We start from the raw sequence: 13,599 nt of genomic DNA, 5'->3' as shown, positions 1-13,599 counted from the left end.
CTGCTGCTCTGCGTCCCTGACATGCTTCCCATCAGCAGAGAATCAGGCCACACTGCATGGGCCTCACCTGTGCCCAAGGCACTGCAGGGAGTCCAGGTCACCAGAGAGTCCTGCCCTAAGGGGGGGATGAGGGCCCACCAGGGAGGGGAGATGGACGTCATGGAGGGAGAAGGCAGTCTGTGGTAGGAGACAGAGGGCGGGACACAGTGGTGCAACAGACCTCAGAGGAGGGCACCTGCCGTTCTCACGACAGTGAGGTCCCCCAGCTGCCACCTCTGCACTGGGGACAGAGCAAGGGCCTGGAGGGAGGAAGGTCTCTGGCCTCACGCCCAGCTCGGCCTCGCTGACTGACGCTGTGGCAGAGCTGGATGGGGACAGACTCGGAGCAAGAATTTAACCCATAAAATGGAGCAAACACCACCCACCTCCGGGACTGTACTGGGGGTTCAAGGAGATGTGTGTGAAATGCAGTGCACACCACCGTCCATAGGTACACAAGGTGGGCACCGAACACAAATTTGTATTTTCTAACAGCTACACTGGAAAACGTAAAAAGTAACAAGTAATAACTAATTTTCATAAAATATGGTACTAACTCAATATATTCTAAAAATTTTCTTTTCAACATGTAATCAATATCCAACAAACTGTTAATGAGACATATTACAGTCCTTTTTCCTACCAAGTCTTTGCAATACAGTATCGAGTGATACTACAGCTCTTCAGATCTGGCCACAGGTCGGGTGCTCCACAGCCTCCTGCGGCCAGTGGGTGCCCTGCTGGACGGCACAGCCCCTTAGATGCCTCAGGGTGGGCCAACCTGGCCCTGAGCAGCAAGGGAGGAGGGAGGATGGGGGGGGAGGGAAGGACAGGGAGGTGTTAGGGGACACTGTTAGGGGACAGAGGGGTGCAGGGTGGGGAGAAGAAGAGGGGGCAGAGAGGGAATTAGAGTCCCGATGGTCCAGTGACAAGCCATCGCCTGCTCTGAGTTGCCCTAACAGCTATGGGGACAGCAGTTAGGACACTGTCCCTCCTCCCTCCACTCGTGCTCCACTGCCCGGGGAAAGCACTCACTTTCAGTGGGGTCTGCACCGTTTGCTGGAACCAGCAGCCTTCTTCTCGTGTGAGACCCTTCAGCTCCTGCTGGTTCCTGTAAAACACAGTGGAGAACAGCCTTGGTCTTAATCAGGGGTCCTGGGTTCCAGAACTGAGCCCGGCAACCAGTCCGCTGTGTGACATGGGCAGTCACCTTCCCTCCTGGGTCTCTATGGAGATGGAGCGGAACCTCCCACCCTGAGCAGTTCACAGGCTCATGTACTCATGGAGGGACATGTTTCCTGCAATAATGCTCACTTCTTAAGTATCTGCTCCAGCTTTGACAACTGTATGCAGTGGAGTAGCCATCACCCAATCAAGACAGGGAACATTCCCATCCCCACACAGTCCCTTCTGCCCCTTCTAGTCTTTTCCCACCCACCTCGTCAGGAGACAAGCACTCCATCCCAGCCTTCTTGTGACTCAAATGAAGAGTATTTACAAGGGCATTTTGGAAAATCTAAAGGAAGTGTCTATTCCATGTACATGAAGGTGCTTTGATCAGTAATAATGTACCATATCAATAGCCTAAATAAGGGAATGAAAGCATCTGATAGCCTCCATGGAGACTGGAAAGGCATTTGGTAGAAGTAAACATGAATTGTGACTTTTTAAAAGTACCTAAAAATAGGAGGCTGCATCCACAATGATAAAATTTTCTATATGAACACAAGAATCAACATCATTCCTAATGGTGAAATATTGGAGGCATTCCCAATGAAATCAAATCAAGACCAAAATATCTGTCTTCTCTAAGCATCTTTGAACATAAGTTCTGGACTATGCAGCAATCAAGATGTGAAGCAAAAATGAGGCAAGGCTAGGGGAAGGGGGCAGAAAAAATTATTATTATTTTAATATGGCTGTATATTTTAAAAACCCTAAGGTTTAAGCTACAGTACTTAAAAATGAGTGCATGTCTTGATGAATGATAAAAACATAGCAGAAACAACATATTAGAAAATGAGATTATAAGAGGACCAACCATTAAGAGTAATAAAGAAACAGCTTTGACAAGAAATAGGCATAATTTATCTGAAAAACTCAAATCTTATTGAGTCATAATAAAAACCCTTGACTTGAAATGCTATCTCCTTTTTAAAATATAGTTTTTCATTGAGTTATAGTTGATTCACAATATTATATTAGTATCAGATGTACAATGTAGATTCAAAATTTTTAGAGATTATACTCCATTTAAAGTTATTATAAAATATTGGCTAATTCCCTGTGCTGTACAATCTACTTTTGTAGATATTTGTTTTGTATATAATAATTTGTACCTCGTAATCCCCTACCCCTATTTTGGCCTCCCACCTTCCCTTTCCCCCTGGTAACCACTAATTTGTTCTCTATATCTGTGAGTCTGCTTCTTTCTTGTTATATTCATTTGTTTTTTTATTTCTTAAATGCCACATTAGGTGATAACATACAGTATTTGTTTTTCTCTGTCTGACTTATTTCATTAATCATAATACCCTCCAGGTCCATCCATGTTGCTGCAAATGGCAAAATTTCATTCTTTTTTACGGCTGAGTAGTATTCCATTATATATATGTGTGTGTGTGTGTGTGTGTGTGTGTATGTATATTATATATATATCTCACATCTTCATATCCATTCATCTGGGTTTTTTTCTTTCTTTTTTGTATTTATTGTGGTAAGAACACTTACCATGAGATCTACCCTCTTAACAGATTTTTAAGAGTACAATACATTTATTGTTATCTATAGGCACATTGTGGTAATGCAGATCTCTAGAATTCATTCATCTTCCACAACTGAAATTTTATACAAATCGATTAGCAACTCCCCATTTTCCCCTCTCCCCAGCCCCTGGCAAGCATCATTCTATTTCTTGCTTCTGTGAGTATGACTATTTTGGATATCTCATATAAGTGAAATCATGCAGTATTTGTCCTTTTGTGACTGGCCTATTTCACTTAGCATAATGTCCTCAAGGCACATCCGTGTTGTAGCATATTGCGGGATTTCCTTATTTTTTAAGGCTGAACAATATTCCATTGTATGTATATACCACATTTTCTTTTTTAAAAAAATACATCTTTATTGGAATATAATTGCTTCACAATACTGTGTTAGGTTCTGTTGTACAACAAAGTGAATCAGCCATATGCATACATATATCCCCATATCCCGTCCCTCTTGAGCCTCCCTCCCACCATCCCTATCCAACCCTCCTAAGTCGTCACAAAGCACCAAGCTGATGTCCCTGTGCTATGCTGCTGCTTCCCACTAGGTATCTATTTTACTTTTGGTAGTGTATATATGTTGATGCTACTCTCACTTCACCCCAGCTTCCCCCTCCCTGCAGTATCCTCAAGTCCCTCCTCTATGTCTATGTCTTTATTCCTGCCCTGTCACTATGTTCATCAGTACCATTTTTTGTTTGTTTAGATTCCATATATATGTGTTAGCATATGGTATTTGTTTTTCTCTTTCTGACTTACTTCACTCTGTATGACAGATTCTAGGTCCATCCACCTCACTACAAATAACTCAATTTCGTTTCTTTTTATGGCTGAGTAATATTCCATTGTATATATGTACCACGTTTTCTTTATCCATTCATCTGTCGATGGACATTTAGGTTGCTTTCATGTCCTGGCTATTGTAAATAGTGCTGTAATGAACATTGTGGTACATGACTCTTTTTGAATTATGGTTTTCTCAGGGTATATACCCAGTAGTGAGATTGCTGGGTCATATAGTAGTTCTATTTTTAGTTTTTTAAGGAACCTCCATACTGTTCTCCATAGTGAGAACTGAGGGTTGTCTTTTGGTCTTGTTTATTGTTTCCTTTGCTGTGCAAGAGTTTAAGTTTAATTAGGTCCCATTTGTTTACTTTTGTTTTTATTTTCATTACTCTAGAGGGTGGGTCAAAAAAGATTTTGCTGTGGTTTATGTCAAAGAGTGTTTTTCCTATGTTTTCCTCTAAGAGTTTTATAGTGTCTCATCTTACATTGAGGTCTTTAATTCATTTGGAGTTTATTTTTGTGTATGGTGTTAGGTAGTGTTCTAATTTCAGTCTTTTACATGTAGCTGTCCAGTTTTCCCAGAACCACTTATTGAAGAGGCTGTCTTTTCTTCATTGTATGTTCTTGCCTCCTTTGTTGTAAATTAGGTGACTATATGTGTGTGGGTTTATCTCTGGGCTTTCTATCCTGTACCATTGATCTATATTTCTCTTTTTTGTGTGTGTGCCAGTACCATACTGTCTTGATTACTGTAGCTTTGTAGTGTAGTTTGAAGTCAGGGAGCCTGATTCCTCCAGCTCCATTTTTTTTTCTCGAGATTGCTTTGGCTATTTGGGGTCTTTTGTGTTTCCATATGAATTGTAAAATTATTTGTTCCAATTATGTGAAAAATGCCATTGGTAATTTGATAAGGATTGCATTGAATCTGTAGATTGCTTTGGGTAGTATAGTCATTTTCACAATATTGATTCTTCCAATCCAAGAACGTGGTATATTTCTCCATCTGTTTATGTCATCTTTGATTTCTTTCATCAGTGTTTTATAGTTTTCTGAGTACAAGTCTTTCACCTCCTTAGGTAGGTTTATTCCTAGGTATTTTTTTTTTTTTGTTATGATGGTAAATGGGATTGTTTCCTTAATTTCTCTTACTGATTTTTCATTGTTAGTGTATAGGAATGCCAGAGATTTCTGTGCATTAATTTTGTATCCTGCAACATTACCAAATTCATTGATTAGTTCTAGTAGTTTTCTGGTGGCATATTTAGGATTTTCTATATATAGTATCATGTCATCTGCAAACAGTGACAGTTTTACTTCTTCTTTTCCAATTTGGCTTCCTTTTATTTCTTTTTCTTCTGATTGCCATGGCTGCGACTTCCAAAACTATGTTGAATAAGAATGGTGAGAGTGGACATTCTTGTCTTGTTCCTGATCTTAGTGGAAATGCTTTCAGTTTTTCACCATTGAGTATGATGTTTGCTGTGGGTTTGTCATATATGGCCTTTATTATGTTGAGGCAGGTTCCCTCTACGCCCATTTTCTGGAGAGTTTTTATCATAAATGGGTGTTGAATTTTGTCAAAAGCTTTTTCTGCATCTATTGAGATGATCATATGGTTTTTATTCCTCTATTTGTTAATATGGTGTATCACATTGATTGATTTGCATATATTGAAGAATCCTTGCATTCCTGGGATAAATCCCAATTGTCATGGTGTATGATCCTTTCAGTGTGTTGCTGGATTCTCTTTGCTAGAATTTTGTTGAGGACTTTTCCCATCTATGTTCATCAGTGACATTGGACTGTAATTTTCTTTTTTGTGATATCTTTGTCAGCTTTTAGTATTAGGGTGATGTTAGCCTCATAGAATGAGTTTGGAAGCATTCCTTTCTCTGCAACTAGTTGGAATGGTTTGAGAAGGATAGGTGTTAACTCTTCTCTAAACGTTTGGTAGAATTCCCCTTTGAAGCCATCAGGTCCTGGACTTTTGTTTTTGGGGAGTTTTTTGATTACTGATTTGATTTCATTACGGGTAGTTGGTCTGTTCCTATTTCCTATTTCTTCCTAGTTCAGTCTTTGGAGATTGTACATTTGTAGGAATTTGTCCATTTCTTATATGTTTTCCAATTTATTGGCATATAGTTGTTTGTATTAAACTCTTATGATCCTTCATATTTCTGCGGTGTTGGTTTCTCTTTTTTTTACTTATGATTTTTATTGGCTTGGGTCCTCTCACTTTTTTTCTTGATTAGTCTGGTGAAAGGTTCCTCAATTTTCTTTTTCTTTTCAAAGAACCAGCTCTTAATTTCATTGATCTTTTCTATTTTTTTGTTTAGTCTCTATTTCAGTTATTTATCCTCTGATCTTTAGGATATTTTTTCCTTCTACTTATTTTGGGTTTTGTTTATTCTTCTTTTTTTTTGTTCCTTTAGGTGTAAGGTTAGGATGTTTATTTTAGATTTTTTTTTTGTTTGTTTCCTAAGGTAAGCTTATATCACTATAAACTTCCCTTTTAGAACTGCTTTTGCTGTGTCCTATAGATTTTTGGATCGTGGTGTTTTCATTTTCATTTGTCTCCAGGTATTTTTTAAATTCTCCTATGATTTTTTCAGTGCTCCATTGGTTGCTTAGTAGTATACTGTTTAGACTCCACATGTTTGTGTTTTTTTGCAGTTTTTTTTTCTAGTAGTTGATTTCTAGTCTCATAGTGTTGTGGTCAGAAAAGATGCTTGATATGATTTCAAATTTCTTAAATTTATTGGGTTTGTTTTGTAGCCTAGTATATGATCTATCTTAGAGAAATGTTCCATGAGCACTTCTGTACAGCACAATGTATATTCTGCTGCTTTTGGATGGAATGTTCTATATATGTCAATTAAGTAAATCTGGTCTAATGTGTCTTTTAGGGCCAGTGTTTCCTTATTGATTTTCTGTCTGGATGATTTGTCCATTGATGTAAGTGGAGTGTTAAAATCCCCTACTATTATTGTGTTACTGTCAATTTCTCCCTTTATGTCTGTTCATATTTGCTTTATGTATTTAGGTGCTACTATATTGAGTGTATATATATTTACTATTGTTATATCTTCTTCTTGGATTGATCCCTCGATCATTAGGTCATGTCTTTCTTTCTCTCTTGTTACAGTCTTCGTTTTAAAGTCTGTTTTGCCTGATGTAAGAATTGGTACCCTGGATTTTTTTTATTTCTATTTGCATGGAATACCTTTTTCCATCCCCTCACTTTTAGTCTGTGTGTGTCTTTAGAGCTAGTGGGTCTCTTGGAAGTAGCATATATATGGGTCTTGTTTTGTGTCCATTCAACCACTCTATGTCTTTTGATTGGAGCATTTAGTCTTTATTCATTTAAAGTAGTTATTGATAAGTATGTACTTATTGTCATTTTGTTAATTGTTTTCAGATTTTTTGGGTAATTCTTATTAGTTTTCCTTTTTTCTTCTTTTGTTCTCTTCCCTGTGTCTGACGACTATCTTTATTGTTATGTTTGTATTCCTTTCTCTTCTGTGTGTGTATGTAATATAGATTTTGATTTCTGGTTACTGTGAAGTTTATATAATCAAACTATCTACATGTATTTGTGTGATTAATTTGCTGATCTCTTAATTTCAAAAGAATTTTATAAACCCTGCTTTTTTATTCCTCTTGTGCCTCAATTTCTGTTTTTGACATCATATTTTATATCATTTTGTTTTCTATATTTCATTACTACTCATTGTGTATATAGATAATTTTACTACTTCTGTTTTTTACCTTCCTACTACCTTTGTATGTGATTGATTTACTACCTTTACTGTGTATTTTCCTTTACCAATTAGCTTTTTACTTTTGTAAGTTTCATGTTTCTAGTTGTGGGTTTTTCTTTTCCACTGAGAGAAGTCCCATTAACATTTCTTGTAAAGCTGGTTTGGTGGTGCTGAACTCTTTTAGCTTCATTAGGTCTGTAAAACTTCTGATATGTTCTTCAAATATGAATGAGATTAGAGTCTGTCATACAGAGTGAAGTCAGAAAGAGAAAAACAAATACAGTACGCTAACACATATATATGGAATCTAAGGGGGAAAAAAAAAAAGGTCATGAAGAACCTAGTGGTAAGATGGGAATAAAGACACAGACCTACTAGAGAATGGACTTGAGGATATGGGGAGTGGGAAGGGTAAGCTGTGACAAAGTGAGAGAGTGGCATGGACATATATACACTACCAAATGTAAAATAGATAGCTACTGGGAAGCAGCCGCATAGCACAGGGAGATCAGCTCAGTGCTTTGTGATCACTTAGAGGAGTGGGATAGGGAGGGTGGTAGGGAGGGAGATGCAAGAGGGAAGAGATATGGGAACATATGTATATGTATAACTGATTCGCTTTGTTATAAAGCAGAAACTAACACACCATTGTAAAGCAATTATACTCCAATAAAGATGTTTTTAAAAAAAAGTATGAATGAGAGACTTGCCGGTTAGAGTATTCTTGGTTGTAGGTTTTTCCCTTTCAACAGTTTAAATATATTGTGCCACTCCCTCTGGTCTGCAGTTTCTGCTGAAAAGTCAGCTCATGGCCTTATGGGAGTTCCCTTGTATGTTTCTTGTTGTTTTTCCCTTGTTGCTTTTAATATTCTCTCTTTATCTTTAATTTTTGCTATTTTAATTACAATGTATGTTGATGTGGTCCCCCTCAGGGGTTATCAGGGCTACTGCCAGTCACTGGTATGCAGAACCAGATCCTGAGGTCTCTGGATGCAGGGCTATGGGTGTCCCGAAGCTGGTGTCAGCCCACTAGTGGATGGGATTGGATCCTGGGGCCACTGGCTGAGGGGCTCAAGGTGTCCCCTTGGCCTATAGTTGGCCTGCTGTTGTGCATGGCTGGAGCCCAGTGGGGTCCCAGAGCTGATGCCAGCCGGCTGATGTGTTGGCTGGGTCCTGACAAGGCAGCTGAGGGGCTGCAGTGTTCCTGGGGCTGGTGCCCAGTAGATCCTGGGGCTGGTGTCTGCCCACTGGTGGGTGGAGCTGGGTCTCTGGCTGCAGGGCCGTATGATTTCCTGGGACTAGTGCCTGCACACTGGTGTGCGGGGCTGGGTCCTGGGCCCACTGGTGGACAAGGATGTCCAGGGGCAGCTGTGGGCTCAGGTGGTCTTAAGTCAGGCTGCCTGCTGGTGGGTGGGGCTGGGTCCCTGCTTGCCTAGGTGCTTGGCCTGAGGCATCCAAGTGCTGGTGTCTATAGGCTGGTGGGTGGGGGTAGGGCTGGATCCCAAGGCTAATAAACTAGAGGGAGAATTCCAAAATGGTGCTTGCCAGCACCAGCGTCCGCGTGGTAGAATGAACTCCCTCAAATTGCTACCAGCAGTGTCAGTGTCCCCAGGATGAGATCCAGTTGCCTCTTGCCTCCCCGGGACTCTCCAAAATCAGCAGGTAGGTCTGACCCAGACTTCTTTCTGCTCTTCCCTGGGTCCCAGTGGTTGTGAGATTTTATGTGCACCCTTTAAGAGGCAGTTTCTATATCCCACAGCCCTCTGGGTCTCCTGAAAGTAAGTCCCACTGGCCTTAAAGCCAAATGTTCTAGGGGCTTGTCTTCCTGGTGCAGAACTCCTGGTCTGGGGAGCCTGATGTGGGGCTCAGATTCCTTGTTCCTTGGGGAGAACCTCTGCAAATGTAATTAGCCTCCCAATTGTGGGTTGATCACCCAGCGATATGGGTTTTTACTGTACTATGTCTCAGCCATCTTGTGGTTCCTTCTTTATATCATTAGTTGTAGAAGATATTTTCTGGTAGATTCTGGTATTTCTCACCAAGAGTTCCTCTGTAAATAGTTATAATTTTGGTGTGCCTGTGAGAGGAGGTGAGCTCAGGGTCTTTCTACTCCCCCATTATGTTTAATCTCTCAATGTTATCTTCTTTGATAAGAACAATATTGAATATTAACAAGATCTTAATTCTTCCTAGATTAATTTATGAATTTAAGGTAATACAAAATATTTCAATCATTTTTTTAGGCATGGAGGATATCTTATAAAATAATTCTAAGTTTTATCTGGGTAAACAATACATTTTGAAAAAGTAAGAGGTATTGCTCTCTCAGATATTAAAACATATTAAACAGTTTCATTGGTAAAGTATATAGATGACATATGCATAACGATTTCAGCAAAGAATCACAGAAAATTATCCCTCACAGTTACGTGAAATAAAAAGAACTAAGTGGCTGGAGAAAGATTACAGGATGAGGCTTTCATGACTCACTGAGAAACTTTCTATACTGTTTAAATTTTCTCACTGTGGATATGTATTAACTACTGTGAAAAAATGTGAAAAGTGATTAATCAGGATGGGGGGATTATTTGTCTTTTTTGTTTGTTTGCTTCCTTTTATACTTTCTCTTTAAAAAGAATACAGTATATAGTTGACCCTTGAACAACATGGGCTTGAACTGCACAAGTCCATTTACATGTGGATTTTTTTCACTATATGTGCACTACAGTACTATATGATACATAGTTGGTTGAATCTGAGGATGCAGAACCACAGACATGTGGATTTTGGAGGGTCTGTGTCCCTATCCCCAGCTTTGTTCAAGGGTCAACTGTCAATGCAGGAAAAAACCCCAAAAAGAGCACTAGATGGAAAGAGATCATTATCCATGTAAATATTTCACATGTGATAAAGGAGAGGCCAAAAGCAGAGGGAAATGGGAGAAGCAGTTGCTAAATAGGGTTATAGGAAGGAGACAGTGACTCAGAATTCAGGGAGCTCCTCACATCATATCATGTCACAAAATAAATTCCAGTTAGGTAAAATTGTTATATGCTAAAAATCATCATTAAATTTTAAAACTCTAAGAAATTAAAGAGTTTCATCTTATGTTGTGGGGAATGACTTTCCAACCTTACGAAGAATGAGAAATGTTTGCACAGGTTGACTACTCAATGTCAAAACTGATGAACAGATATGAACCCAAACCGGATGTGCATGTGTGTGTAGACAGTAGAAAAGCACTTCTACAAGTTGACCCCAAAATTCTACTTCTTCTAAGAAGCCACTATACAAATATGATCAGCTATCTGGACGAAGATTTATTTTCATGTATGTTCAGTGTAATAATAATTTTGTAATGAATTTGATATTCCTATTATTATGAGGAATGGCTTACTATATTATTTTACAACTATGCAGTGGAATATTATGCAGCCCTCATTCAATCATTCAACAAATATGGGAGTGCCCACTCTGTGCCTCCTTGTTCTAGACTGAGGAAACAGTGAGAACTGGACAGATAATAAATAGCGTAACATTGCATAGAGCTGACAGTCTACCATATCAGGGTAGCAGGTTCCTTTCCCCTTCAGGACCCTGATTTCCCTCTATCACCACTTCCCCATGGGACAGGATACCTGACCAACATTGGTCTTTCCCTGTTTCTACTGCAGTCCTGGGCAAGAAGAAAGACCACCACAGACTCACCAGTAAATGTTTTGCTTCCTCTGTAGACTGTACCATGACACCTGTCAGCTTGTCCTGCTCCTGGTCTTCTAGGTCCTTCTTGGCCACCAGAATGGACAGTGAATCTCTGTTGATCAGCATGTTGTTGTGGGCATTGTCCAGAGCCCCAGGACCTCTTGGGGGACATGGGCACCAGAAAAAGACCTTGGGAAGGCAAGGAGCTGACTCAGGAGTCCATACCCACAGATCCGTGTAGTGTCTGCGGGGGACATTGCGGTTTGGCCTCCCCACCTACTCCCATGCTGTGCCCCCCAGGTGGGCACAGACTCAGCACATCCAGGGCCCTGCTGATGGCACCAGGACCCTAGTGCTGTGCTAAGGGGGGTTCAGCACCCCTTCCTGACACCCTCCATGCCCCAGGGTGCATCAGGGTTATGGGGTGAGGGCGCCTCACAAGCAGTAAGAGGGACAGGGTTAGCACTGCCAACCAGCCTTAGGGCTGCTCTCAACAGGCCAGTTGCTCTCCTACTGTCAGCCCAGAGCTCCTAGGCCACTTGAGAGAGCCAGGGACAACAGTATAGGACAAACTGGGGACCGTGTCCACCCAGGGCCAAGCAGTTACTGAGGGCCTGATGCCACCAGGTCCTGGAGAAACCAACTCACTTTGTCCATGCACTTAGGGTCCACACCACGACCTAGAAGAGAAGAAGCATCCACCTGAGCAGTGCGGAGGGCCCTCTTGCAGCACCTCCCTCCCCAGGGACAGTGCCAGGGACGGGGTGTGGGCTGGGGGCTCAGACACTGAACAAGGAGCCCCGGGGCCTGGTGACAGGGAGCGGGCCATTCCAAGTCTGGAGAACCCTCGGGGAGGGAGAAGAGAAGGGGGGAAATGAAATAAAATGAAACCCATGTAAAATCTCTGTGGGGTTCTGCTGAACGACCCTCTCCTCCTGACTCTTGTCACCCAGTCAAGGCGCTGACCACCTCTCTGCCCCGGCTGGGGGTCCTGAAGACAGTAAGAACTGACCCTGCCCCCCGCTGCACCAGACTTGGCCAGGGGGGAGAGGCGACCGTCAGCTGAGATGGGGGACGGATGTGATCCCGGCTTCGTAGGAGCAGGTGAGGTGGGAGGTGGAGGGGGATCCCGGGGAACAAGATCAGAGCCGGGCCAGGAGGAACCGGAGGAGTGGGGAGACGGAGGGGGGCCAGCGCCTCCCCCTTCCCTCCCAGAACCTCACTTCGAATGAAGAACCGCCAGCAAACATATGCGATCAGCAACAGCAGCAGGAGGACACCGGCAGCTACCACTCCGATCACCAGCTGTGAAGCGCCTGAGGAGGGAGAGGGAGTGGTGGGCAGTCTCCGGCTCATGGTCACTGTCTTTCCAGGAACCAGGGCCTCCCCACTGGCCTGGGTACCTGATTTTTGGTCCACACATTTGAGGTCACTGAAGGGGCTACAGGGCGTGTCCACGACCATCCCATCAGGGCACCTGGGTACAGACACAGGGAGGACATGGAGGGGATCCGTCAGGGAAAGCTGGCCGGATGAGGAGAAAGAGGGAACAATCTCTCACCCAGTGTTCCCTGACAAAACAGTGGAGGAAGGACGGGCTCCTACTGTCTGCAGGGCTGGGTCCCTTCAGTCCCCCTTGTTGGGGGAGAAGGATCTGGGCTTGTGCACTCCAGCCCCCAGGGCTCCTGCTGAGTGTTCAGAGCTGCCCCTTAAGGAGCTGGGCCTTCTCTGCAAGGCCTGCACTGGCCTCCCTGGGCTGCAGGGGAAGCCTGAGTGAAGGGGCATCTCATCCAAGTCAAGAGTCAGAAGGGTTTGGGCACAAGCCAAGCCTCATCCTCCAGTCAAGCTTTAACACAAGGACCCTCTTGTCCTCCACCTGTTGACTCTTCCTACCAATCACAGCCAGCACTGGAGCATCAGAGAAGAGCTAATTACTATTGGCCCCTAAATCCCCAAATAGGAAAGATTCAGATCTTATTGGGGAACAAGGGCTGGATGTGAGGCCAGCTGAGTTGGCTCGGGTTTTATGGGAACCTTGAAGGAGCTAAATGCTCAATCTTATTATGACTTGGCTGTGGGCACTTTTGTGTTCATGGGCCCTTTCCTGCATAAAAAAATATTAAAAATTCCATTTTATGACTGAATTGTTATAAAGATGAATATAAGCCCGGCTGCATTCTACTCATTTTTTCCCCTCTGATATCTTTTTAAAAGAAATGAAAACTTCTATTGACTGCATCATGGATGAGCTGTTGGAACCACCTAGGCTCCCACGTCTCACCCAGTGCTGCACTTCTGGCAGAACTCAGGTGAGTCTTCTTCATGGAAAGTTCCAGGTTTGCACTGACACTGTGTGTCCTTAGTCACCGTGCAAGGGGTCCTCTCTTCTTCACCTGAAGACAAAGGATAAGGTTTGGGGATATGTTTCCCTCGCATGACCTTCAACCCTTCTTCACCAACCAAAACCCCACCCACTCAGCTCTCCTCAGTTCACTGTAGCTTTGGGGGTCAAATTCTGCAGCAACACATGTGGGGCACATAAA

The 13,599-nt window shown here is 42.4% G+C and overlaps 1 protein-coding gene across 3 annotated transcripts in view; it reads right to left on the bottom strand.

The window, feature by feature from the left end:
• The window catches only part of LOC103004545 (tumor necrosis factor receptor superfamily member 10A-like), a 41,034-nt gene that overhangs the window by 2,084 nt on the left and 25,351 nt on the right, over positions 1 to 13,599 (bottom strand). For 2 of the 3 annotated variants that reach the window (XM_028163010.2, XM_007167855.3), the window contains exons 4-8: positions 13,338 to 13,449; positions 12,280 to 12,533; positions 11,705 to 11,736; positions 11,063 to 11,245; positions 1,075 to 1,150 (exon numbers count right to left, since the gene is read on the bottom strand). In XM_028163010.2, coding sequence (XP_028018811.2) covers positions 1,075 to 1,150; positions 11,063 to 11,245; positions 11,705 to 11,736; positions 12,280 to 12,533; positions 13,338 to 13,449 — 657 coding nt within the window. The remainder of the gene's footprint in view (positions 1 to 1,074; positions 1,151 to 11,062; positions 11,246 to 11,704; positions 11,737 to 12,279; positions 12,534 to 13,337; positions 13,450 to 13,599) is intronic. The other variant, XM_007167854.3, reaches the window with a different exon arrangement.

The sequence above is a fragment of the Balaenoptera acutorostrata genome, chromosome 6, assembly GCF_949987535.1.
Source record: "Balaenoptera acutorostrata chromosome 6, mBalAcu1.1, whole genome shotgun sequence".
Taxonomy (NCBI): Eukaryota; Metazoa; Chordata; class Mammalia; order Artiodactyla; family Balaenopteridae; genus Balaenoptera; species Balaenoptera acutorostrata.
This window is presented reverse-complemented; position numbering and strand designations above follow the sequence as displayed.